The sequence below is a fragment of the Carcharodon carcharias genome, chromosome 8 (assembly GCF_017639515.1).
Source record: "Carcharodon carcharias isolate sCarCar2 chromosome 8, sCarCar2.pri, whole genome shotgun sequence".
Lineage (NCBI taxonomy): Eukaryota > Metazoa > Chordata > Chondrichthyes > Lamniformes > Lamnidae > Carcharodon > Carcharodon carcharias.
This window is the reverse complement of record NC_054474.1, coordinates 118,877,205-118,905,035: the sequence shown is the minus strand read 5'-3', so window position 1 is coordinate 118,905,035 and position 27,831 is coordinate 118,877,205. Positions and strand designations below refer to the sequence as shown.

The 27,831-nt window shown below is 43.7% G+C and overlaps 1 protein-coding gene across 4 annotated transcripts; it reads left to right on the top strand.

Moving 5' to 3' along the window:
- Window positions 1-5,168: 5,168 nt before the first annotated feature.
- Window positions 5,169-26,447, top strand: LOC121280773 (tubulin beta chain-like). 4 transcript variants are annotated; one of them, XM_041192953.1, is made up of 5 exons: window positions 5,169-5,737; window positions 13,853-13,885; window positions 24,196-24,304; window positions 24,389-24,499; window positions 25,240-26,447. In XM_041192953.1, the coding sequence occupies exons 4-5, from the start codon at window positions 24,418-24,420 to the stop codon at window positions 26,298-26,300; spliced, it is 1,143 nt and encodes a 380-aa protein (XP_041048887.1). In that variant the 5' UTR covers window positions 5,169-5,737; window positions 13,853-13,885; window positions 24,196-24,304; window positions 24,389-24,417; the 3' UTR covers window positions 26,301-26,447. The 4 variants fall into 4 exon arrangements, with proteins under 4 accessions (XP_041048887.1, XP_041048886.1, XP_041048888.1 ...); XM_041192952.1 differs by lacking the exon at window positions 13,853-13,885; XM_041192954.1 differs by lacking the exons at window positions 5,169-5,737; window positions 13,853-13,885 and adding an exon at window positions 14,700-14,847.
- The last annotated feature ends 1,384 nt before the right edge of the window (window positions 26,448-27,831 follow it).

Here is a 27,831-nt window from a genome sequence, read left to right as displayed (position 1 = left end):
AGAAGCAGGATTAAGGTTTCAGGTCGATGATCTTTTGTCATAACTGGATAAGTTAGAGATGTAACAGAGATGTTTTAAGGAAGTGCTGAGGTGAGGAACAATGAGGAGAGAAAGAAGGAGTGTTTAAATAGCCAAAGGGATGATAATGAAAGATGAGAGATGACAGTAATGGGACAAGTAAAGAAAGAAAACATGGGTCTAAAGGAGCTGTAAACACCAACAGAATTGTTGCCAGCACTGGCTGTCTGAAAAAACAGGAGCAGAGATTTTGATCTGAAATGGTTGAACTCACTATTGAGTTCAGAAGGTTGTAAAGTGCCAAATCGAAAGGTTAGATGCTGCTTCTTGAACTTCCATTGAACAGTGCTGGAGGACAAGGACAGATGGGTCAGAGCAGGATTAGAGCAGAGAATTAAAATGATAAATGATAAATGTTTGGGGTCACACTTGTGGACTGAGCAAAGGTATTCAGTAAAGTGGACACCCAATCTATGTTTGGTCTCCCCACTGTACAGAGTGAGAACAAAATGCATAGTGAGTAGTATAGTAAATTGAAAGAAGTAAATCACTGTTTCATTTGGAAGGAGATTTTGGGGTGCTGGATGGTGGAAAGGGAGGAAGTAAAATGGGCAAGTGTTACATCTCCTATGCTTGCATGTGAAGGTGCCATGGGAAGGGGAGGGCGTTGCAATGAATGGGGAGTGGAACAGGGTGTTGAGAAGGGAACGATGCCCTGGAACATTGAAAGGAGAGGGGAAGATGTGTTTGAGGCATTACACTGGAGGTGGTGGAAATGGTGGAGGATGATCCATTGAATATGGTGGCTACTGGGATAGAACATGAGGACAAGGGGAACTCTAACATGGTTCTGAGAGGGAAGGGAAGGAATGAAGGCGAGAATGTGGGAAATGGGATGGGCACAGCAAAAGGGCCCTGTTAACCACAATGTAGGGGAATCCTCAGTTGAGGAAAATGGAAGCACCGATGTGGAAGGTGGCATCATCAGAACAGATGCGGTGGAGCTAGAGGAACTGGGAGAATGGTATAGAGTTCTTACAGGAAGTGGCATGCAGAGAGGTTACCATTCCCAGTTCAGAGGTTTGGAGCTCTGATCTGCAATTTGGAGCTCTGCTCTATCAAATCAGCATGGATGTTGCTTAGATTGTCTTAGACTAGATGTCAGATAGGAAGATGATGGCCAGCAACAACAACAACAAATGTCCAGTGGCAGTGGTAACCTTCTGCTTACAGAGCTGCAGCTGCACAAGAGAGGGGGTCAGCACAGAGATTCGACTCACATGAGGACATAAGAAATAGGAACAGGAGTAGACCTTTCGGCCCCTTGAGCCTGTTCCGCCATTCCTTGTGTTTCGATTTCCACATTCCCATCTACCCCCGATAACCTTTGATTCCCTTGCCAAACAAGAATCTATCCACCTCTGCCTTAAAAGTATTCAATGACCCTGCCTCCACCACCTTCTGAGGCAGAGAATTCCAAAGTTGCACAACCCTTTGAGAGAAAAAAATTCTCCTCATCTCTGTCCAAAAAACACGACCCCTAATTTTAAAACAGTGGCTCCTAGTTCTGGACTCACTCACAAGAGGAAACATCCTTTCGATGTCCACCTTGTCAAGGCCTTTCAGGATCTTGTATATTTCAATCAAATCACCCCTCACTCTTCTAAACTCCAGTGGAAACAAGCCTAGCCTGTCCAATCTTTCCTCATAAGACAACCCATTCATTCCAGGATCAATCTAGTAAGCCTCCTCTGAACTGTCTCCAATGCTTTTACATCCTTCCCTAAATAAGGGGACCAAAACTGCACACACTATTCGAGGTGCAGTCTCATTAATGCCCTCTATAACTGAAGCAGAATATCCTTACTTTTATGTTCAATCCCTCTCATAATAAAGGACAGCATCCCATTAGTTGCCTTAATTACTTGCTGTACCTGCATACTAACTTTTTGTGATTCATATACTAGAACACCTAGATCCCTCTACACCTCAGAATTATGCAGTCCTTCTCCATTTAAGTAATGCTCTGCTTTTTTGATCTTCCTGCCAACGTGAACAACTTCACATTTTCCCACATTAAACTCCATTTGCCAGATCTTTGCCCACTCACTCAACCTATCTATATCCATCTGCAACCTCCTCATGTCTTCTTCACAACATACTTTCCTACCTATCTTTGTGTCATCCGCAAATTTAGCTACCATGTCTTTGTTCCCCTCATCTAAGTCTTTGATGTAAATTGTAAAAAGTTGAGGCCCCTGCACAGACCCCTGTGGGACTCCACTCGTTACATCCTGCCAATCAGAAAAAGGCCCATTTGTGCATACTCTCTGCTTTCTGCCAGCCAGACAAATTTCTATCCATGCTAATATGTTACCTCCTACACCATGCGCTTTTATTTTCAGTAATAACCTTTGATGTGGCGCCTTATCAAATGCCTTCTATAAATCCAAGTACAATACTTCTACAGGCTCTCCTTTATTCATCACGCATGTTACTCCTTCAAAAAACTCCAATAAATTGGTTAAACATGATTTTCCTTTCACAAAACCATGCTGACTGTTCCCGATTGCCTTGAGCTCTTCTAAGTGCTCAGCTATAACCTCCTTAATGATCAACTCTAACATCTTCCCCACGGCAGATGTCAAGCTAACTAGCTTTTAGTTTCCTGTTTACTGCCTCCCTCCCTCCTTGAATAGAGCTACTTTCCAGTCTGATGAAATCTTTCCAAAATCTAGTGAATTTTGGAAAATTAACACCAGCGCATCGACTACCTCATTAGCCACCTCTTTTAAGACCCTAGGATATAGTGGTGGCCTAGACAACTATAGGGAAGCCATTTAGTGCTAAAAGGGTTAATGGAGAAGTTAGAAATTGAATTATATGCCTAGGCCTAAGAGAAAAATACTGCATCCTTGAGAAACAATGCCATCTTGTCTGACCACAGTTGTAGGATGAGCCCTGAGACATTCCATTTTGTTCTTTCTCAGGCCGAATGTAATCAGAATCATGATAAGCATTTACGTAAGCGCAACATCTGTTGTGCTGGGAACAAATACTTACTACTATATGGATTGGTCAGTTAACTTATGCAAACAAGCAGAAAGGTTTGTGCAAAAGTTACTGATTGGCTGTAAAAATGCTTTTAACAGGTCTGTGTGTATTCTGCTACGAGACGGTACAATAGCTCTCATTGTATTGTTCTCCCTTTTGCACAAGTAATAAATGGGGTTTCTACGTATTAATGATGCCTTGGTGTGATTAATCTCCGACTGTTTCTTGGAGGTTCCGCTGAGATGACTAATCCCCTAGGGTTGGGTCACAGAGCGCCAGTGTTAGGACCTCGCGGTTCAAGGACACCTCAGTCCGTGGCAGCCCGATTTGGGCTTCTGGGGTTTGTTGACCCACGATCTGCCTTCATCTGCCTGTGGCTGTCTCTTAGGGTAAGTCATCTATTTAAGTTTTTAGTTGTTGCGGTCCAGGACCACTTTGGCCAGAGTCTACTTAGGGTTGGAGCCCTGGAGTTTAGATTTAGCTTAAAGGTGTACTCAGGGTTGGATCCCCTGGAGTTTAGATTTAGTTTAAGAGTGTACTCTGGGTTGGAGCCCTTGGAGTTTAATTTTAGTTTTGCTATATACTCGGGGTTAGAGCCCCTGGAGTTGGTACTGAGTGTGGGTGCGTGTTTGCAGGCTGATGAGTCAAGGAAAAGGAGTCAGGAATGCGAGAAAAAGAGAAAGCAAATTGATCATAAAGAAGAATCCAGGATCCTGGTCGCACAGTGAACCGCACAGCCCCCAGCGCCTCTGCCGTCTGATGATGAGTTCAGCGATCGGGATTGGCCTGTCTACCGGTCCCCTCCCCCTTCTGATGATAATGAACAGGTTCGACCCCCCGGCTGCAGCTGCCTGCCGGCTCTGCCGCCTACTAGGGGCATACCAGAACCTAATAGTACTACTGATGTACAAACCCATTCCTGCTCCCAACGGAGATGGAACTTGGATCCAGCCCTCCCAACTGACTCTTCGCTCTCCAGCACCCCGTTGCAGCTGCCAATGAGAGCATACCCTAATCTCGCAGGAGATCAGATGCAAGTCTACCATCCATGGATACCTTCCAAATTGCAAGCAATTATTGAATCCACCCCCGACCCTAAAGAAGGGGTTGAGAAGTTTATACAGAAACTCGAAATTCTCCGTAAATGTCATAGCCCTAATTGTAATGATATAGATATGGTTCTTGATACTTGTCTGGGTACCCAGTGTTGGTAACCAATTCGGGAAAATTGTGACTGGCCGCCGCCTAGCCCTGATCCCCTTTCTGCGAATCGGGAGGCACAACTCTGGCAGCGCATTTGTGCTGCTGTGGGGAAGGCTTATCCTGACGTAGTTGATTGGCATAAAATCCACAGCACAGTGCAAAAGCCCGACGAGGATGTTTGTGTTTATGTTGAACAATTCCGTAACATCTTTTTAAAATGTTCTGGTGTTAATCCTCAGGATTCTGTTCTGGCTCTTGTCAATGCTCTTGTACAGGGATTGCAGCCTGATCTTAAGAAAGCCTTTACCCTTACTTGCATTGGGTGGGAAGGTAAGGATAATCTTCAAGAAATTATTCGCACCCTCCAACATTGTGAGCGCCAATTGATCCGATGCCAGAAACCCGCAAAGAAAGGAATAATGGCCCCAATGTTAGACGATCCAGCATCAGTAGCAGCACCTCCAGTGGAGATGCCTCCTCCACCACCGCCCCCGCCTGCAGCTCCATTCGCAGCGCCCGTGCTGGCACCGGCCCCTGCATTTTATGCTGCCCCTCACCTAGCTTCTCAGCCGCCCAACTTTTATAATTACCAACCCCAACCTGTTATGTGGCCTCGGAATATGTGGCAGCCTAATTAGCACCAGGATGCCCATCGGAATTGACGGCCAAGAAGAGGGATAGGCCGTCAGGTGGGACCAAGAGGGGAGCGGCCGCTGGACTTGTTATAACTGTGGCCAGGAGGGTCATTGGGCCTGCAGTTCTGCTGCAGGTGGCACCTCAGCAGGTGCCGGCCCCTGCCCCTCAAACGATCCCCTACTCAGTAGCTAATCCATTTGGGGATACGACACAAAAGAGTTGCCACACCTTTTTACCTCTCATTACCGTTGAGGAACTCACTATCCCTTTGTCTGTAAATGGCCATCTCTTGAATTTCCTTATCAATACTGGAGCGACTTATTCTATCCTTCAGTCTATCGAGACCCCTGATGTCACCCCCTCTAACGATTCCATTTCCGTCGTTGGGGTCTTGGGACAACCGCTTTCACTACCAATTTCCGAAGAAGTGCCCTTTGACCTAACGGAAGAAAAGGATCCCATCGATTCCTCCTCGGGGCCGACGGCCCAGTCAATCTTTCGGGTCGTGATCTCCTCTGCAAACTCGGTTGCACTTTAGACTGTTCTAACAACTCTATCACTCTTCAAGTTCCCGAGTTTACTTATTCCACAATCATCGGCCTTCTACAAGAAAAAACTTCGTGTCATCCTCATGTTTGGTGGTGGAATTTCAGACATTGCGATTTATCCAATAATCGCAAGACTGTGTTACTCCGACTTCTGACCGACCGCTGTGTTTCTGCTGCGATAGCCATCCACCCGCCCCTGCAACACTGGATTTGGGATCCAGCGCACTACTCTGCCTGCACGGATCACCAATATGCCCGTGAGGTAACAGGCCATCTGGGTGAGTGCTATGTTCTTTCTATATCTTCCCTTTGCGTTGGACCTGAAGGAGTTGCTGGCTCTGTTTCCCTTCCTCCAGCTGCCCTACTGCATTTTCATGCCTGGAATGTTGTGCCTCATGTTATCCTCTATGTCTCCGTTGGATATCAGGCCAGGGACCTTGGTCCTATGGTGTACCGCCTTCAGTGCACAGATCCCCAATCATCTGTGGAATTGATGGAAGGTTCCCTGAATATTTATGATCAGGCTATCCAATTTTTTCCCTCTATGCCCTTTGAGTATCCTGCCTATTTTCAGCACCATGCTCTAGGTAGTGCAATTGCTGATTCCCTCAATGCCTTGGCAACTATCCCCGATACCTTGTGGCAATTGTCGAGTATTATCAGCAGAACCTTTTCGGGTGCGTTTGGATCCCTCTAAACCCCTCCCTCGGAAGCCTCAATATCCTCTTAATCCTGAAGTGACGGAAGGCATAAAGCCTGTCCTTCAAGACCTTTTAAACTCCGGTGTTGTTATTCCCACTGTTAGCCCCTGCAACACTCCTATACTCCCTGTGCGGAAGCCAGGCAAGAATACCTGGCGGTTTGTCCAGGACTTGCGGGCAGTAAACGCTTGCATGATCCCAGCCTATCTGTGTTCACCCTAACTCCACTTGTTATACTGTCGTTGACTTCTGTGTAGCCTTTTTCTCCAAACCCATACACCCTGACTCTCAGTTTGTCTTCGCCTTCACCTTTTATGATACTCAGTATACATGGACCTGGTTGCTCCAGGGATACACGGAAAGCCCGACCATTTTCTCCCGTGCCCTGCAGGCTGATCTCACTGATGTCTCCTTCCCAGGGTTGGGGTTGGGGGCGGGGGGCGGCGGTGGTTCTACTCTCCTCCAGTACGTCGATGATTTGCTTCTTTGCTCTCCGTCTGAGCAGACTTGTCTCGACTCTCTCACCCTTTTGAAAGCCTTAGCCCATAAGGACCAGAAGGCCTCCCGTGAAAAGTTGCAGTTTTGCTGATCCCATGTTGAATATTTGGGCCATGTTCTTGACGGCCCCGCTCGACTCCTATTCAAACGCCGTGTCGACAGCATTATCTCCCTTCCCCTCCACTGCGCTAAAAAGGATCTGACTCATTTTCTCGGCATGACGGGGTATTGTCGGCAGTGGATCCTTAATTATGTGGAACTCACTAGGCCCTTGCAGGATCTCGCCCTCCCTTCAGCCCCTGAGGACCTCACTTGGGAGTCGGACTCCCAAGCCGCTTTCGCGGCCCTCAAGACGGCCCTTATTTCTGTCCCCGCCCTGGGCCTTCCAGATTATACTAAACCTTTTCGCCTTTATGTTCACAAACATTGTGGCTTTCCACAGGGGGTGCTTACCCAGTCCCATGGGGATGCCCAGCGACCGGTTGCTTATTACAATACTCGCTTAGATCTTGTTGCGCGTGGTTACCTCCTGTATTCGATCCATTGCGGCAGCCTACCTCGCTGTCGTCACCGCCCAGTCCCTTAACCTTGGGTAAAAGCAAAAAACTGCGGATGCTGGAAATCCAAAACAAAAACAGAAATACCTGGAAAAACTCTTCAGGTCTGGCAGCATCGACGGAGAAGAACAAAGTTGATGTTTCGAGTCCTCATGACCCTTCAACAGAACTAAGTAGTCTCTTAGTTCTGTTGAAGGGTCATGAGGACTCGAAACGTCAACTTTGTTCTTCCCCGCCGATGCTGCCAGATCTGCTGAGTTTTTCCTTACCCTTAGGTACCCTGTTCTACATGTTCCCCACACAGTCGCGGCTCTCCTTAACCATTTGGCTACCCAACACCTCACCGCTGCCCGTGTCACCCGCTATGAGACAGCCCTTTTAGGGGATCCTTCATTGACTATTGTATGATGCATCACTCTCAACCCTGCTATCCTGTTACCCATGGAGGAAGATGGCGAACCTCATGATTGCTCCACTATTGTTCAGCACTCCACTCTACCTCACCCAGGTCTGCAGGATCATCCTCTGTTAAATCCCGACCTCATTCTTTTTGTCGATGGCTCCTCTACTCGATCACTAGGTGGTGATTTACTTACTGGCGATGCTATTTGTGACTCTTACTCTGTTATTGAAGCATCACGCCCCTCTGCCGTCCTGCTCTGCCCAAGCCGCTGAACTTTTCGCCCTTATACGAGCCTGCATATTTGCTGCCAAACAATCGGCCAATATCTACACTGACTCTCGATATGCTTTCGGTGTGACACATGACTTTGGGCAACTTTGGAAGCTCCGGGGTTTTCTCGCATCAGTAGGAACCCCTGTCCGCTATGGGCAGCTCATCGCTAATCTTTTAATGGCTCCCCTCCTCCCTTGCTGTTACTAAATGCTCTGCCCATACACAGGGCAATGATTTCGTTTCTCAAGGTAATGATAGGGCTGACCGTGCCGCCCGTGCAGCCACGGCCGGTCTCACTGGGTCTGTGGGTCCCCTTCGTTATCAAGCTGCAACCCATTCTCCTGTAGCTAGTCTAACTGATCTTATTCACTTGCAGTCACAGGCATCTACCTGTGAACAAAACAGTTGGACTCAAGCCTCGTGCGCACAATGCTCTGATGGCCTCTGGGTTTCTTCTGATGACCGTGCTGTTGCCCTTGCTTCACTCCTGCCCTGGATTGCCTGCATGTTACATTCATTTACCCATGCGGGCAAAGGGGGGATGAACAGAATGGCACAGCAGATGTGGTTTGCGCCTGTGTTTTTTGCTATGGCAGCTAAAATAGCTTCACAATGTCTGCTTTGTCAATGACATAACCCAGGCAAGATGCCCACAGTGACTACTGGCACGGAACCCCAGCCATGGGGCCCGTTTGTACACAAACAAATGGACTTTATACAAATGCCTAAATGTATGGGATATAATTATGTTTTAGTTATAGTGTGTTTGTTCTTGAGATGGGTGGAGGTGTATCCCACTCGACAGAATGATGCTATTATTGTTGCAAAATTATTGTTGCGTGAATACATACCCAGTTTCGGGATACCAGAGATTTTATCTAGTGATAATGGACCTCATTTTGTTGCTAAAGTGATAAAAGAACTGTTGAAGGCCTTACAATGCAACCATCACCTTTCCTGCCCATACCACCCCCAGTCTACTGGGGCAGTGGAAAGACAAAACGGTATTTTGAAAAACAAATTAGCTAAATTATGTGAGGAAACGAGTTTGAAATGGCCTGAAGCTCTATCCTTGACGCTCATGACTATGCGCTCTCACCCTAACCGTACCACCTCCCTTTCCCCTCATGAAGTTGTAATGGGACGTCCTATGCGCCTCTCAGTGGCACCACCTTTGTCTGCTAGGGAAATGGACATCTACACTTTGGATGAGGGAATGATTACATACTGTATAGCACTTACTAATTCTCTCAAAAGCTTGCATACGCAGGTAGTAGAATCTCAGAAAAAGCCCACCATTGAAGACTGCCATCAATACCAGCCTGGGGACCTAGTCCTGGTAAAGACCTTCAGGAGAAAGAACAGTTTGGAACCTTGATGGGAGGGGCCTCTCCAAGTCCTGCTCACCACCCATACGGCCGTGAAGGTTGAAGAACGACCCTTGTGGATCCACACCTCGGACGCTGACCTCGGACGGAAGTGCTTGTGCAGGAACTTTAACTGAGCCGTCAGAATGCTGACTCTGATTTGGATTCTGTCCTGCATGGTCCTGTGGTTCAACGAATGCAGGCCATAGCCTCGCAAGTTAATAGGACTAAATGTTGGATTTGTACTCATTTTCCTATTAACCCCTCCTCCTCCGAGATGCATTTACTAGCTTTCCCCTCAGACTCCACACGGTCCTCAGGTAATACAGGGGCCATCAACCATCAAGCGCCCATTTGGAGACGGGAGCCCACCTTTGTGGTTGTTAAAGGACTGGCCTGGCTATGCGTCAGGAGAAATTATACCAAGGGTAGTACTCGGGTGGGCGAGCTGCCATTGGGGTCCTGTGCCTTGCTGATTATAATTACCGGGAATGCCGATTCCGGTCCACAACCAGTCTGGTCCTATGACTACCATTTGGGAGTGCAAGGCCAATGAGGTGATGTGTTTTTTGCAGGCCCCGAGATCTGACGATAGACTCACATACTTTAATGGGGGTGGGTGTGATTGCCAACGATCATACAATCTCACTTTACATAATTCCACATCCACCTGGACTTCTACCGGCTACTACACTGAAGTATTTGGGCCTTGCAGCTACAAAAATCTGTCTGGATGCCCCGACTTGCTGGCTCTGCGAGCAGTGCAGCTTAGTCAGACCTGCCGTGTCCAGTGGTATGACCAGATGAACTCCTCTTTTGTCTGGGATTGGCTCAGCTTTTGCCAAAATTTCACTTATTGGTACCCTACTCTTGTCCGCAATGACTCATTCTGGCTTTGTGGAAAAAGGGCATTCAAAACCCTCCCTGTCAATTGGGCAGGCACCTGCACCGTTGGCTATATTGTCCCTGAGGCCTTTGGGGTCAAGAGCCTTACTGTTCACCCTCATTTAGGGCCTGTGAAGCGTCATAAACGATCAACCTGGAACCTGCTTGTCACCCGCAATACCGGATTCCACAAATTTGTCCGGGCCTTCATCCCAGGTCAAGGGGTCTCAGAGCTGGAAAAGGCCGTTATTAACATTTCTGCTACAATGGAACTTATTGAGAATAAGACTGTTGACACCATTCAGAGTCTGCAGTTGGAAACTAAGTCCCTTTCCAAGGTTCTCCTCCAGAACCGTATGGCCCTGGATTTCCTGCTAGCAGCGCAGGGGGGCGTCTGTGCGGCTATTAATGAAACATGTTGTTTTTACATTAACAAGGACCAGAGGATTGAGACTGATGTACATTTCATTCAGGACCAAGTGCGCCTTCTCCATGCAGTTGCCCAGGCGAAATCCTTTGACTGGCGGGGTGGCTCCCTAATATTGGTGGGTGGTTTGGGAGCCTTTTCAAAACCCTCTTCAAATACCTCGTCATAGGCCTTGCCCTACTCATTGTTTTGTATGTTGTTATCCAGCTCATCCTCTGTTGCATCCGCTCTGTCTGCCAACTACAGAACCTTCAGAGATCTGGTGGCAAGCCAGTTGTCTATTCCCTCCCTCTCCTCAGGAATCAGGATTCCACTGAGGATGAAGCTGGGCGACTAGGATACATAGAACTTGGCTAAGGGTGGTGGATTGTCCTTTTAGGACAAAAGGGGGGAAGTGTGGTGACCTGGACAACTATAGGGAAGCCATTTAGTGCTAAAAGGGTTAATGGAGAAGTTAGAAGTTGAATTATATGCCTAGGCCTAAGAGAAAAATACTGCAACCTTGAGAAACAATGCCATCTTGTCTGACCACAGTTGTAGGATGAGCCCTGAGACATTCCATTTTGTTCTTTCTCAGGCCGAATGTAATCAGAATCATGATAAGCATTTACATAAGCGCAACATCTGTTGTGATGGGAACGAATACTTAATACTATATGGATTGGTCAGTTAATTTATGCAAATAAGCGGATAGGTTAGTGCAAAATTTACTGATTGGCTGTAAAAATGCTTTTAACAGGTCTGTGTGTATTCTGCTATGAGTCGGTACTATAGCTCTTGTTGTATTGTCTCTCTTGTGCACAAGTAATAAATGGGGTTTCTACGTATTAATGATGCCTTGGTGTGATTAATCTCTGACAATAGTCCATCGAGTCCTGGGGACTTACCAGCCCATAGTTCCATCAATTTGCTCAGTGCCATTTCCCTAGTGATTTCAATTTCACCAAGTTCCTCTCTCCCTTTCACCTCCTGATTTGCAGCTGTTATTGGAATGTTTTTTGTATCCTCCATAGTGAAGGCAGAAGCAAAATATTTGTCCATTTCTTCTGCCATTTCCTTATCGGCTATTAACTCCCCATTCTCAATCTCTAGAGGAGTAACACTCAATTTACTTACTCTTTTCCTTTTTAAATACATGTAGAAATTCTTGCTATCCATTTTTACATTTCTAGCTAGCTTCCTCTCATACTCCAATTTCTTTCTCCTGGTTAACATTTTAGTCATTCTCTACTGTTCTTTATCATCTGTCCCTCCACTCATCTTTGCGGAGTTATATGCTTTTTCCTTAAGTTTGATGCTTTCCTTAACTTCTTTAGTTAACCACGGATGGTGGGTGCTCTAAGAAACCATCTTGAAAGCACTCTAAAAATTCCTCATCTAGGCTCCTACTGCCAATCTGATTTTTTCCAATTTATATGTAAATTAAAATCATCCACGATTATTGCCGTCCCTTTATCACAAGCACACAATATTTTCTCTTGAATACTTAGTCCTACACTGTGGCTACTATTAGGGAGCCTGTAGACCACTTGCACTAATGACATTTTTCCCCTACTATTCCTCAGCTCCACCCAAACTGATTCTACATCCTGATCTCTTGAACCATGGTCATCTCTAACTATTACACCAATGCCCTCTTTGATTAACAGTGCTACCCCTCCACCTTTACCTAGCTTCCTATTCTTCTTGAATGTCATGCACCCCTCAGTATTAAGGACCCAATCTTTGTCGCCCTGCAGCCATGTCTCCCTAATCATATTTATTTACTTCAATGTCAGCCACCAATTCATTTACTTTGTTATGAATGCTACGTGCATTCAGATAGACAGCCTTCATTTTGCCTTTTTGTTACCTTTGTGACATCTAGTCTTGACTGTTGATATATTCTTAGGTTTTTCCTCTCTGTCCTTTCCTGCCATTCTCTGACCCTCATTTCTCATTTTACTATTTTGCTCTCCTGTCTTGACTCTACACCTTAATTTTTTACATCTACTTAAGCTTGATCCCTCATCCCTCTTGTTTAGTTTAAAGCATTCTCTACTTTCTTAGTTAGATTTCTTAGTTAGATTTACAAGAACACTTGTCCCAGCAAGGTTCAGGTGTAACAGTCCAACGATACAGTCCCCACTTTCCCCAGTACTGATGCCAGTGCCCCACAAACTGGAACCCACTTCTCCCACACCAGTCTTTGAGCCACACATTTATCTCTCTAATCTTATTTGCCCTATGCCAATTTGTACGTGGCTCAGGTAATAATCCAGAGATTATTACCTTTGAGGTTCTGCTTCTTAATTTGGTGCCTAGCTCCTCATACTGACATTGCAGAACCTCTTCTCTAGTTCTACCTATGTCATTGGTACCTACATGGACCGCGACAACTGGATCCACCCCCTCCCACTGCAAGTTCCTCTGCAGCCCTGAGTAGATGTCCCGAACACTGGCACTGGGCAGGCAACATAGCCTTCTGGACTCTCGACCTTTGCTGCAGAGAACAATGTCGGTCCCCCTTACTATACTATCCCCTACCACCACTACATTCCTTTTTGGTCTCTGGCTTATTCGGCTTCCTATATCACAGTGCCATGACCAGTTAGCTCATGCACCTTGCAGACTTTGCTTTCATCCACATAGGTTGTGTGCATCTCAAACCTGTTTGACAATTGCAAAGTCTAAGGCTCCTCTACTACTGCCTGCTTGGTCCCATTACCTGCCTCACTGACAGTCACATCCTTCTGTCCTTCCCTGCTGACCAAAACAGATGACCCTATTCTAAGAGGTATGATTGTCATCTGGAACAAAGTGTCCAGGTATTTCTCCCCCTCCCTTATGTTGCGCAGTGTCTGCATTTCGACCTCCAGATCAATAATCCTGATTCATAATTCCACAAGCTACTTACTCTTCCTGCAGATGTATTTGTCATGGATTGCCTTGGCGTCCGAAAGCTCCCACACCCCACAGCTGCAACATAACACCTGTCCCGCCATTCTAACTTAAGTTATTTAGTTAATTTACTTTAATTATTTTCCTCCTATGTATGTGTTTACTGTGTTTGTTGGATGCTAGTACCACTGACAACTAAAAGTTATATGCTTCTTAACTACAAAGGTATGTGTTTTAGATGGTATTTTTATTGCTTTTTTATCTTTATTGTTTTATTTTAATTTTAAAGTTTTCAAATTTTGGTTTATTATTTTAAAGTTTTAGTTCTTTTAATTTATAGATCCAACTGAACTTGTCTGCCCCAAGTTGGTTTCTTACACAATCTTCGGTCTGTATTTTTAGGCACTCCTCAGCTCCGTTCCGAGTCTCAGCAAGGTAGGCCTCACTTGAATCTCCGGTCTGTATTTATAGGTGCTCCTCAGCTTCCGACTCCTGTCTCCTGCAGGTCTGCACCGCTTTGATTCCCAGCAAGATAGGCCTCACTCGAATCTCTGGTCTGTATTTATAGGCGGTCCTCAGCTCCCGACTGTCTCCTGCAGGCCCGCTATGCTCCTACTCCCAGGAGGTCATACCTGGCACACAGGGTTATAGGTAGAGATTAGGCTTTGTCATGTTTTTAGAATAGGCTAGAGAAGGAAGTGTGAGGAGTTGGTGTGTTCAGGTGTAATTGATTGAGGATTGAGAGTCCAGAAGGCTATGTTGCCTGCCCAGTGCCAGAGTTCGGGACATCTACTCAGGGCTGGAGAGGAACTTGCAGTGGGAGGGGGTGGATCCAGTTGTCGCGGTCCATGTAGGTACCAATGACATAGGTAGAACTAGAGAAGAGGTTCTGCAATGTCAGTATGAGGAGCTAGGCACCAAATTAAGAAGCAGAACCTCAAAGGTAATAATCTCTGGATTATTACCTGAGCCACGTACAAATTGGCATAGGGCAAATAAGATTAGAGAGATGAACGTGTGGCTCAAAGACTGGTGTGGGAGAAGTGGGTTCCAGTTTGTGGGGCACTGGCATCAGTACTGTATGTAGTTGAATGTGTCATTGCTCTGTTTTCTTGCCTGGCTTACTTCTTTGAGCTGCTTCCTGTATTTGATTCAAGAATTTGGCAGCACAGTCCAGCTGCTGACATCTCCTCTGTCACCTCTAACCATGTCTTCTTCTTGTTCCCAGGCAGCCCCTCCTCCAACTGTTAGGGAACAGTATCTCTGTCTGGGTTCTCATGGCCTCCGGCACAGTGCATTGGAAGGTGTGGGTGAAGTGGGCCACAGACTTTGTCTTTCTCAGCCATTTGTGTCAGCTGTGGCACAGTTGGTAGCTCTCTCTCCTTTGACTCAGAAAGGTATATACATGTTCAAGTCCCATTCCAGCGCTTGAGCACAAAGGTCAATGCACACAATTCAATGCAGTACTGAGGGAGTGATGCACTGGTAGCGCTGTCTTTTGGATGAGATGTTAAACCAACTTTTTTCTCTTAGGTCAAAGTAGAAGATTGCAAAGCACTATTTTGAATATAAGCAGGGGAATCATGCCCGGTGACCTGGCCGATATTTATCCCTCAGTCAACATCACACAGATTAAATGGTCATTATCACTTTGCTGCTTATGGGCACTTGGTGCTGGATTTGATACATTACATCAATGGTGACACTTCAAAAGTGCTTCATTAGCTGTAACGCAGGTTGGGATATCTTGAGATCATGAAAAGGTCCTATAGGAATCCAAATTTTTATTTCTTGACTCTATTCCAAAACTTCTTTCTCTTGCAATGCCATCTCCAACTGCTTCAAGTTGCACGTTTAGAGAGTTCATTTAATTACTGGAATTGAAATTGTGTCGTGCAGGTCATTGTTATGCACACTACTGTGTAGGAAATGTGGAAATCGGATGCTAATGAAGTGGCTCTGTAAAAACCAATGACAGGCAATCTGCACATTTTTTTCATTCATTCACAGGATGTGGGCTTCGCTGGCTGGGCCAGCATTTATTGCCCATCCCTAGTTGCCCAGAGGCATTTAAGAGTCAACCACATTGCTGTGGGTCTGGAGTCACATGTGGACCAGATCAGGTAAGGATGGCAGATTTCCTTCCCTAAAAGACATTTGTGAACCAGATAGGTTTTTACAACAATGGTTTCATGGTCATCATTAGACTTCTTAATTCCAGATTTTTATTGAATTCAAATTCCACCTTCTGCCATAGCGGGATTCAAACCCAGGTCCCCAGAACATTACCCTGGGTGTTTGGGTTACTTCCCAGCGACCCTTCTGTTGAAGGGTCATGAGGACTGGAAACATCAACTCTTTTCTTCTCCGCCCATGCTGCCAGAACTGCTGAGTTTTTCCAGGTAATTCTGTTTTTGTTTTGTTTTCCCAGCGACAATACCACTGCGCCATTACTTCCCCTATTTCTGGGTTTCCTGCAACCCCTGTCCTTAGAGCTTTTTGAGCTTTGAACCTCAGCCCCGTAACTTAATCTCCCTAGATGCTGCCGGATCTGTTATTTGCTGCATTCGCTGTCTTTATTTCCAGAATTCCAGCATCTGCAGTATTTGGCCTTTGTCTACTAGATGTAAATCCATGAAGGTTTGTCAATCACCCTGCTACAAAGGCGGTGCCCCTTTAACAACCACATAACAGTCCTTGCCAGCCTCGCGCCTTCTGCCGCACATTCCTCACCATGTGGTCGGACATGGCTCCGCCTCCTCAGTCTGGTGAGAACCAACCAAAGACGAGTATCGGAGTGATCCTATCGGAGAAGGCTTTCCACGTGATTAGCGGGTGTTTTAGTTTGATTGACATCGAAATGGACCAATACAAATGTCCTATAGGAAACGCAGCGATGACGCAACGCTATATAACGCGCAGCGCAATGACCAGTTGTCAGTTTTGCCGTTTGTATTTTAGCGGGTGTGAGTGTTTAGGTGGAGTTACGAGGATGAGAGAGATCGTGCATCTTCAGGCAGGCCAGTGTGGTAATCAGATTGGAGCCAAGGTCTGTACTGTAGTCATTCAGGTAGAGATTGAGGGATTCGGGCCCGGATGGTGAAGCGGCCGGAGAGTCCCACAGGGATTTTAGGCCGGAGAGTTTATTTCCGAGGCGGAGAGAGCTGCCCATTGTCGAGCTGCTTTCCGTTCCTGCGATGAAAGTGCCGAGGTGTTGGGGTGGGTGGACGGTTATTGTGAGGAGCCGGGCGGACGGTCGGTTAGGCGAGGCCACCACGCGCGTTTCCCGCCTTGCGGGGATGGGGAACGGTTAAATTTTGGATCAGCCAATAAAAAGCGCCGATTAGGCCGAGCGACCGTTGGAAAGAGCACGAGGGCGAAGGCGGCTTGCGAATGCGTGGTTGAGATGTTGGGCGCACGTGCACTGGCGTCGTCATGAGGCGCGCGTTCAGGAGCTGCGGCTTCTGGAAAAATCAAAAAACCTGGGAAGGGATGATTACACCATGTCCACGTGCTGGAAATTCAAAATGCGAACAAGTTTACCATAATGCCATTTAAGATAACTATAAAGTCTCCCAAGGTATTTCATATACCTGTTTTCAAAACAACTCTGAACCACTAGATAAAAACAAAAAAACTGCAGATGCTGGAAATCCAAAACAAAAGCAGAATTACCTGGAAAAACTCAGCAGGTCTGGCAGCATCGGTGGAGAAGAAAAGAGGACGTTTTCGAGTCCTCATGACCCTTCAGAACTAAGCACTGAATCTGAACCACTAGGCTAGATGAGCAAAAGCTTGGTTAAAGCCACTGGTTTTAGTGTCCTAAAGGAGGTGAGAAGAACAGTCAATATGTATAGAAACCAGATAAGTTGATATGTCAACTGTAACCCCTTGGACAGAAGATGCTTTAGATCACTGAGCTGTAGCTGTACACCAATTTTTATCTGGAACCTGGTAAGGATTACTGTCAGCAGTTGAAGGTCATGATTCAGAACGGACATGTGACTGAAAATACACCAAAATATTTTTAATCACTTGTGGGAAGCTGCAGAAAAAATCTCACTCGTCCTGCTTTTATTCAAAAATGAAATTACCCCAAGCAACAATTAACAATATATTAAAATGCGAACTAAGCCTGACTTAACTTCTACTGTTTACACCCTTTACATATTACTGTGTTCACTTGGCCCATTCCTTGTGTGGAAAAGGCATAATCAATCATTTCATACATGACTGATGTGTTTTCTCTCTGCACAGCAATTGAGGGGTAAACCAAAAATGAGAAATTAGAAGGGATGATTAAAAACTTAGCAAGAAATATTAAGACAGGCAAAAGCTTGTTCAAATACGGAAATAGTAGCTAAAGTGAGCATTGGTCCCTTAAAGGGGGCGACTGGGGAATTAATAATGGGAAATGAGAAAATAACAGACTTTGAACAAATATTTTGCATCTGACTTCAGATAAAAGCATCCCAATTATAGTGGAAACATGGGCAAATGGAAGGGATGAAGTTACAACTCTTGCTAGAGAAAAAGTAATGGGATTTAAAGCTGATGAGTCACCATGATCTGATGGCCTGTATCGTAGGGCCTTAAAGGAAGTGGCTGCAGAGATAAGTGTTGCTTGTAATCCTCCAAAATTCCCTAGATTCTGGAAAGGTCCAGTGGATTGAAAAATTGCAAATGTAACACCTCTGTTCAAGAAAGGAGGGAGACAGAAAGCAGGAAACTATAGGCCAGTTAGCCTAATGTTTGTCATTGGGAAAATGTTAGCATCCATCATTAAAGAGGTTGTAGCAGGACATTTAGAAAATCATAATACAATCAGACAGAATCAGCATGGCTTTGTGAAAGGGAAATCATGTTCTTTGAGGATGTAACAAGCAGGGTGTATAAAGGGGAACCAGTAGATATTGTGTATTTGGTTTGCAAAAGGCATTCAGTAAGGTGCCACATAAAAGGTTACGATGCAAGGAAGAGCTTATAGTGTTATATATTACCATGGACAGAGGATTGGCTAACTAGCAGGAAATTGAGTCAATATAAGTGGGCCACATAGAATGGAGTGGCACAGGGATCAGTGCTTGGGGCCTCAACTATTTACAGTCCATTAGTGCTTGAGATGAAGGGACCGACTGATATGAATATAGATAAGCAAGTTGTCAGGAGGACACAAAGATCTTGCAAAGGGGATAGATTAAGTGAATAGGATCCATAGTCATGGAATGCCAGTACAATCAATTCTCCTGGGTGTCACAGATGTTCTACAACATGGAGACTGAAGACCTGGCAATCGCAGGTCTGCTAGCATGCCATGACCTTGCACTTAGTGACAATCCATGCAATTAGACATACCTTACAAGGCAGATCAGAAACTACACCTACCGCCTCAGTTCATGACCTAACATTGAAATGCCTGGAAAGAAATTGGCAGTTTCAAGGGAGCTGGAACGTTACACTTGCAGGAGAATGCCAGTCTGTTCATTGATCCACCACATAAGTGCAGCATCCACTACAGGATAAATGAAGGTCGAGCTAGATAAAATGGAAAAAGACGGAATCATGAGAAAAGTACAAAAGCACACAGGATGGTTCAGCTCTGTGTCATAAAGAAAGACGGATCATGGAGAGTATACATCAGTCCACAAGGTTTAAGCACAGCTTTGAAATGTCCTTACAAAATCCCCACATTAGAAGAGTTAAACCCAAGATTTGCAGGTGCAAAATTCTTCTTGATGCTTGATGCCAAATATGGCTATTGGTCGGTACGTCTCATGGAAAAATTCCAAAAGCCTGCAAATTTTGTGCCCCATTCGGATGTTTTTAACAACTTTCTTTCAGACCGTCAGTTAGCCAAGATCTATTTCAAGCTGAAATGGACTGTGGCAGGATGCATCTGTGTTGCCAATGATATTGCCAGTTTGCGAAGAACAAAGCAAGAACATGACCATAGTCTACACTTATTGATGCAAGTTTCATGTAATAAAGGATTGGCGTTCAGCAATCTGAAATGTGCCATCAATTTACAACAAATTGATTTCTTCAGTTCTATTTATTGCAGTGCTGGCATACATCCTGATCTAACTAAAATAGATATTAAAGCCATGCCAGCTCTTCAAGATTAGGACAATCTTCGAAGATGTCTAGACCTCTTCAATTTCTGGTGGTCTTGTATTTCCAATTTTGCTCAAAATCATAAGGGAATTGTTGAGAAAGGATGTGCCTTTCCTGTGGTGTGAAGACCACTAATACTTCTTGGAAACACTTGAAACGGTCATTATCAGAAGCAAAGACATTGCAATTTTACAATCCTAGGGAGACAATTACCTTGGAGATAGATGCCTTGCAGAAAGGTGTCGGAGAGCACGCATACTACAGAAAGTCAAACCGATAGCATTTGCTTCAAAATCTGTAATGCAATCCAACATCAAGCAGAAAACATTAGTTTTTGTGTTTGGAATAATGTGTTTTTGTACCTATCTGGCAAAAGATTTGTGGTAGAGACCAACCACATGTTACTGGAGATGATTTGGTGAAAACCATTGACCAGCGCAATGTCAAATTTGCAACATCTCTTGATAATGGTTCAAGGTTGCAACTTAGATTAGGTACAAGCTAGATAACTTGATGGTCACATCAGATACACTTAGCAGATTGCCTAACCCAGCGAGAACAGAAGATGTATCCTTGGATCTACAGGTTGACTTTATTGACATTGAATTTGAAGATTTCTCCAAATTGATATGGTACATTCTGTGCAACGCAAATGCCAGCAGCTACAAGAAGAAATGGTGAAAAATTCCACACTACAGAATCTGAAGAATGGACTATTTCAATTCAGCATGTCCACGAACACATGAAACCATTTTGGCCTCACCAGGATGAGCTAGGCATCTACTGTGGAGTCATTTTTAAAGGCAGGTAGGTCATCATATCAGAATCCTTGCGACCTGATATTCTCCATCACTCACACATGGACATAGATTGGACAAGAAGACTCCCAAGAGAGACAATCTATTGGCTGGATATGAACAATGACATTAAAGTCATCGAGAAGTGTGAAGCATGTCAAGAGCATATGCCAAGTCAGCACAAAAAACCATTGATTCCGCATGGAGTTCCTGCCCATCCTTGATCCAAAATAGCATCTCACCTCTGGCACTGACTTTATCATTGACTGCTTTACCAAGTACCCTATTATTCGACAATTGTACAGTTCAAGTGCAGCTGTCGCGTGTACTCTTAAGTGCTATTTTCAGTTTATTTGGTGTGCCAAGAGAGATCATTATGGATAACAGTCCACAATTTACTGGTTAGTAATTTCAGTATATGTGAGAGAAGTGGAATATTGATCACACTACTTCTCATTACCCTAGATCTAACAGCTTAGCTGAATGAATGAACCACATGGTGAAATCCCTAATTCTCAAATGTAGACAGACCAAGCAAGATCTACACATTGCAATGTTACATCTGAAAGTGACACATTTAAGAGCAAGTCTTCCATCACTGTATGTTTGGCAGACCAGTGTATATCAATTTATCTACTCTTACCCATTCTACTCTCTCAGAAACTAGAGAGTAACTTTTCAAAGTGCAAGAGAAGATGACTAACATGCACAATAAAAATATAAAAGCAAAATCTGAAACAAAAACAAAATGCTGGAAAAACTCAGCAGGCCTGACAGCATCTGTCTCTCCACAGATGCTGTCAGATCTGCTGAGTTTTCCCAGCATTTTCTATTTTTGATGCACAATAAAATGCAGGTACAGAATCCCACAGAAGGTATGCAACCAGCTGAGGTAACGAGGCGTAACTAAGGACACATCCAATTCATTCGAGCTCCTCAAGCACCATACAGTTCTATTGCATCTAGGACAAGATCCCAAATGAAGCCAGGAACAATATCCAAGAATGACAATCCCACAGATCATTGTAAGCAATTAAAGACACATCCAGAAGGTTATCATTACAAGATCTAGGCATACCAGCAGATTACCTCTATGCTTTAGAGATTCAAAGATTTATCAGTTCTATACACTAATGTAATGGTAACTAAACATGAACATAAGTTGTAAATAGTTATACTTCTTTGGAAGGGGGGTGGAAGTGTCTTTAAAAAGAAAGGTGGGTGTTGTAATATGCTTTTAAGGGATTGCAGCATGACTACGTGAAAGAAAGTCATGTGATCCGGTTTTAGTTTCACGTTTGCTTTCAGTAGAGCGCGCACATACAGCTCTGCTGCTCTTGATGTCTTCAAGCTTTAATATTCATGTATATCTGTTCACATGTGCCTTGTCTTAATAAATGAACCCATAACATGTTTTCCCAATCCCTTATGAGTGATTGGTGCCTTTTTGTCATCATAAAAACACAACTTGGAGCACATTACAATAACCAAGCTTGGAGTATGAATTGGGCAGCTTTGGTCTTAAGGTATGGATGGAGTGGAGACAGGTGGCTTTTGTGATAGGATGAAAGTTTGTTAGGAAGATCAGCTTGAAGTTGAATAGGGCATGCAGGTTGTGAATAGTATTGTTTAGACTTGGGTCTGTGACTGAAGGGTATGGTACAGACAGGAGCTGAAGATGAAGGCTGCAGTCTTCCAAGTGCTTAATGTGAAGAAGTTGTGGATCTTTCAAGATTGGATTTGCAACTTGACGAATGGAATGATGGTGGAGAGGTAGAGCTGGATCTAACTGTATATTGTAGCATATCCCATGTCTGTAGAATGTTGCTAAGAAGCAGCATATAGATAAGGAAGAGGAGTGGACCAAAAGTAGATCCTTGGAGTTGCAGAGATGATCAAGAGTGGAAGTAGAACCTATTTCTAGCAATCCCCTGGCTGCATTTGAATAAATAGGTAGAACTAAGTACAGACAGTCCTAGAATGCTCAACAATGTAGCAGAAGCATTGAAGGAGAATGTTATAGTTGAATGATGAAGACTACGAAGAGACCACGGAAGATTACTGCATCATGGTCACTCTCAGAATATATTTTACAACTTTGGTTTGATCTGTTTGGCGCTGTGGTAGGGTTGGAAGCTTGATTGGAGAATTCAGTGAATCTCATGTGAAAGTACTACCTTGTCCTTAGCTATTGGTGCTACTGGGCACCAAATGGGCTGGTGCCACTCGTTATAAAATCGTGGAATAGCACAAAAGGAGGTAATTTGGCCATTATCCCAGTGCCTTGAAAGAGCTGTCCCACTAAAACCACTCCCTCCCCTTTGGCCACAGACATGCACATTTTTCCCCTTCAAGTATCTATTCAATTCCTTCTTGGAAGGCATTATTAATTTGCTTCCATCTCCTTATCAGCCGAGTCATAACTCTGCATGAAAATAAATCTCACCCTGATAATTTGTCATTGTTTACTCCATCAAAACCCTTCATAATTTTGAATACCTACTAAATCTCATAACTGAACTCATACATCCCTGCTATCTTTCTAGTAAATCAATGCACAAACTCAGAAGGAAATAGTCAATTTATCAACAATTTGTCACGAATATAGTGCTGTGGTTCACCTTTGCCTGAAAAACAGCATTGTCAGACAATCGTCAAAGAGGGCTCTGAGGCAGAAGTGCCATGATGTGAGCACAAGCATTGTGCATCCCTTTTGACTATTTGGAGAATGGCCTTGGTGTTATCTAACATCAAGGCTCATTTCTCAGTAAATGCAGTTTAGTACATGATTAAATGTTTGAGAACTACTTCCATTGAAGTTTTGGCTTGACATTCAGCATTACCAGATAGCTTGATGCCAAGTCATAGAAAGTATCCTTTTCCAAAAGAAAAATTGTTACTGAGGGTGTTGATGACTTGAATTGTCATTGGTATTCATGGGGAAGCATTCATACACCTGTCTGTTGTGAGTGGACCATTGCTGCCATACTCTGTCCGAGATGTCACCATCATCAGATACATTTTGGTCTACTTCACAAGAATTAAAAAATTGTAGTTGATGCCATTGGTTTGGAGTTTTCAAGTTTCCTCAGGAACTGGAGACAAAACTTTTCATTATTTGTTTGAAGGAATTAGATGGACCTATGCTGCAGACAAATGGAAGAGCTGCAATTCACTAATGGTACCTCTAAGGACAATTGTTCGTAAAGATTGTGGCAGATATTAATTTGTAGTTTTGGGTGGTTTTACAGGGTGGTGTGAAAACCTTTTATCCAAGTTAGGCTTAAATGGTTCTCATCACAGAAACCAGGTAGGAGAGGATCACAAAAAATGATTAGATCTAGATTATCAGCACCTATTTTTGTACTGCATCCTATAGCTCTTCAGCCATTTCATCTATTTTGAGTAACCTTGAATTTTTTATGACAAATTGGTAAACTGCTATTTGCTGCAATTGAATAAATTAAGCCAGATTGGTGAGACATCCCTTTTACGCTGACATTTTGTGGCCCCCAAGAGTTCAGGTGAATTTCATCTCATGTTTGATCTCAGAATATTCAACAGGTTTCTCCAAAAATAAAGACTCACAATGCTAGCACATGAGGCCATCAACCTTTCATATTGTTGTGAAGACATGTCATCACAAGTATCTTGGATTCAACCTCCAGCGTTGGAGTGACTAGTAGAGGATACTAACTATACTTTGTCATAAGGTGGTAGAATTACATTCCTTTTGACCTTTCGGGGAACAGCCTCAAAGGACTAAATGGCCTACACCTGTTCCTTTATTCTTGTGTCTTTTGGACATATTAATAATAAGACTTTTTTTTCTAGTTCTGGGAAGTCATCAGTGATGAGCATGGCATTGATCCCACTGGAGCCTACCATGGAGACAGTGATCTTCAGCTGGAAAGGATTAATGTCTATTACAATGAGGCTACAGGTATTAACTAATTTAAAATAGTAATCATATTTTTGCTTATCTCCTGAGCATTGCAATGTCTTATATTTTATTATTTTTAAACAGGTGGTAAATATGTACCCCGAGCCATTCTCATGGATTTGGAACCCGGTACTATGGATTCTGTTCGATCTGGGCCCTTTGGACAGATTTTCAGACCAGATAACTTTGTGTTTGGTGGGTAGGATTTTTATGAAATTGACCACCTGAAGCTGGTTGTCACTGATTGTTATAGGACAATTAATTTTGAGAGGTTATTTATTCAGACTGCTATTCCATGCTTTCTTGAATAGGGTGGGGGGAGGCAGCATTGGTGGAGGTAATAAGACTTTATGGAAACTGAACTGTGCTAGGTAAAGCAACAATTACCTTTACCATCCAGATTGTTTTATACTAATTCCTGAAGGAAATGACAAGCTAGTGGGGCCATGATCAAACTTTTTGAAAATTACATGGCCTTTTGAGAATATTTAAATTTTACAATGATTGTTTCGCCATCTAACAGCTAATATTTATGAAGATTGCACAAGACTTCTTGGTTTTGATCATTTCAGTTGAAACTCTGGAATTAACGAGTTTTTCTGAAGCTGTGCATCAGACTTTTTTCTCTTTGCCACTTTGTTTCCTTCTTTCTTAGTTTTGCATTTTAGGAAGTTCTGCTTAATTGTTCAAGCTTTTATTGAAGAGAATAGTCTAAGGGGAAATGCTGCCATTATAAAAATGTCAATTTCCCATGAGGTATTTAGAGTAACTAAGTAATTAAAGCAATAGCCTGAAACTAGGGGACGAAAACATATGATGTACAGGGATGGGGGCCAATTTTGAGCTTTGGGATAGTTCACTATGTAAGAATTTTTTGGTGTGTTGATGTACTGCTTCGCAGAGACAACAATTTAACTTGCTCTAATTTCTTGCAGGACAAAGTGGTGCTGGTAACAATTGGGCCAAAGGGCATTACACTGATGGCGCTGAATTAATTGACTCTGTTCTGGATGTGGTGAGAAAGGAGGCTGAGGGTTGTGATTGCTTGCAGGGATTCCAGCTCACCCATTCACTGGGTGGTGGTACTGGCTCTGGCATGGGCACACTCCTTATTAGTAAAATCCGTGAGGAATACCCTGACAGAATAATGAATACTTTTAGCGTTGTGCCTTCACCGAAAGTGTCAGACACAGTAGTAGAACCTTATAATGCAACTCTGTCTGTCCATCAGCTTGTGGAGAACACTGATGAGACCTTCTGTATTGATAATGAGGCTCTCTATGACATCTGTTTCCATACCCTTAAACTGACAACTCCCACTTACGGTGATTTGAACCACCTAATGTCAGCCACCATGAGCGGTGTAACAACCTGTCTGCGTTTCCCCGGCCAGTTGAATGCTGACCTGCGTAAACTAGCAGTGAACATGGTCCCCTTCCCCCGCCTGCATTTCTTCATGACAGGCTTTGCTCCTCTGACCAGCCGTGGCAGTCAGCAGTACCGTGCCCTCACAGTACCTGAGCTTACCCAGCAGATGTTTGATGCCAAGAATATGATGGCTGCCTGTGACCCGCGACATGGCCGCTACCTGACCGTTGCTGCTATTTTCCGGGGTCGCATGTCCATGAAAGAGGTGGATGAGCAGATGTTGAATGTACAGAACAAAAACAGTACTTATTTTGTTGAATGGATTCCCAATAATGTTAAGACAGCTGTCTGTGACATCCCACCTAGAGGCCTCAAGATGTCTGCCACCTTCATTGGCAACAGTACAGCTATCCAGGAGCTGTTTAAACGCATCTCTGAGCAGTTTACTGCCATGTTCCGGAGGAAAGCTTTCTTGCATTGGTACACTGGTGAGGGCATGGATGAGATGGAGTTCACTGAGGCAGAGAGTAATATGAATGACCTTGTATCTGAGTACCAGCAATACCAGGATGCTACAGTTGGAGATGAAGGTGAATTTGAGGAGGAGGGTGAGGAAGAGGCTGCATAAATAGAATTGTATATTGTGAACTTCTAAACATGTTTTCTTTGTTAAATTAAGACCTGTTTCTGAAGTCTGTCTTTTTCCCGTTCTGTGGTTTCATGTTTTCTGATATTAACTGCTGGTTTTGATTTGAATAAAAATTGTTGATAGTAATTTTGTTTATATTTTTTTCCTCCATGTTTTCAGTTTAGAGCATGCAAACTGATAAAAGATCCTTGAGCTTGAGTAGTAGTATATTGTTGAAAGTCTAAATGTTATAGCCAAAACTGTAGTGTACAAGCCAGCTTGCTATGTTTAAATTGTGGTGTTCTGGTTGGGCCACACATAGCATTTAATTGATTCACAACCATGAATACACAAATATTGTGAGTTCACATTATCAAGGATTCTACCAGAAATCATTTGGCTAAATGCTGTTCAGATGTCTCTTGTTACTTTTAACACTTAATAGTCCAACAAATGGATACTTTCATCCATTTTGAGAAATCTAGGTGAAGGGTCACATTGTAAGACACTATCAGGATTGCAAATATCAGGTGCTAAGAGTAGTCAAATGAAGAAATAGTGTGAATTGACACTAAGTTTAGATTGAAAGCCTGTAAGTTGTGGGGGAAGAGAGGAGGTCTTAGGAAAGACTGATTTGATTCTCAGTACCAAATAATAGAATAAGTTTTCTTTTCAAAGGAAGAAGGATGAAGAGTGATCTTCATATCATAAGATTTAGATTAATAACGGAGAAGAGTAAAGAACAATCAAAAATAGAACTTCAAAATTGGAAGAGGGCTAACTCCAGTGGGATGAGGGAAGATCTAGTCAGGTTAAAATGGAACCAAAGACTGACAGAAAAAAACTAACAAAGGGTGGAGGACATTAATACCACCCCAATAGTAACAGGTAGTCTAGAGGGTATAGAGAAGGAGGAACTTAGAACAGTCACCAAGACTAGAGAAAAAGTACTGAGCAAACTATTGGGATTAAAGGGTGACAAGTCCCCACGACTTGATGGCCTACATCCCAGGGTCTTGGAGGAAGTGACAGCAGAGATAGTGGATGTGTGGGTTATAATATTCTAAAATTCCCTGGATTCTGGAAAAGTTCCAGTGGATTGGAAAAATGCTAATAATGCCCTTATTCAAAAAAGGGGTGAGGCAGAAAGTAGGAAACTATGGACCAGTTAGTTTAACGTCTGTCATTGGGAAATCGTTGGAATCCATTATTAAGGAAGTGATAATGGGACATATGGAAAGTCAAAATTCAATCCATCAGAGTCAGTATGGTTTTATGAGGAGTAAATCGTGTTTGACTAATTTGCTAGAGTACTTTAAAAGATTTGACAAGCACAGTGGATAATGGGGATCCTGTAGATGTAGTATATCTGGACTTCCAGAAGGCCTTTGATAAGGTGCCGCACAAAAAATTAATACACAAGATAAGATCAGACGGAGTTAGGGGTAATGTATTAGCTTGAATAGAGGATTGGCTAACCAACAGAAAGCGGAGAGTCAGGATAAATGGGTCTTTTTCTGGATGGCAAGCT

Excerpts from the sequence above, each read along its gene's own strand:
- LOC121280773 (XM_041192951.1), top strand. The coding sequence starts at position 16,443 with ATGAGAGAGATCGTGCATCTTCAGGCAGGCCAGTGTGGTAATCAGATT. Across the intron at positions 16,500-24,195 it reads GTAATCAGATTGGAGCCAAG|TTCTGGGAAGTCATCAGTGA; the intron begins GTCTGTACTGTA and ends TTTTTTTTCTAG. Across the intron at positions 24,500-25,239 it reads ACCAGATAACTTTGTGTTTG|GACAAAGTGGTGCTGGTAAC; the intron begins GTGGGTAGGATT and ends AATTTCTTGCAG.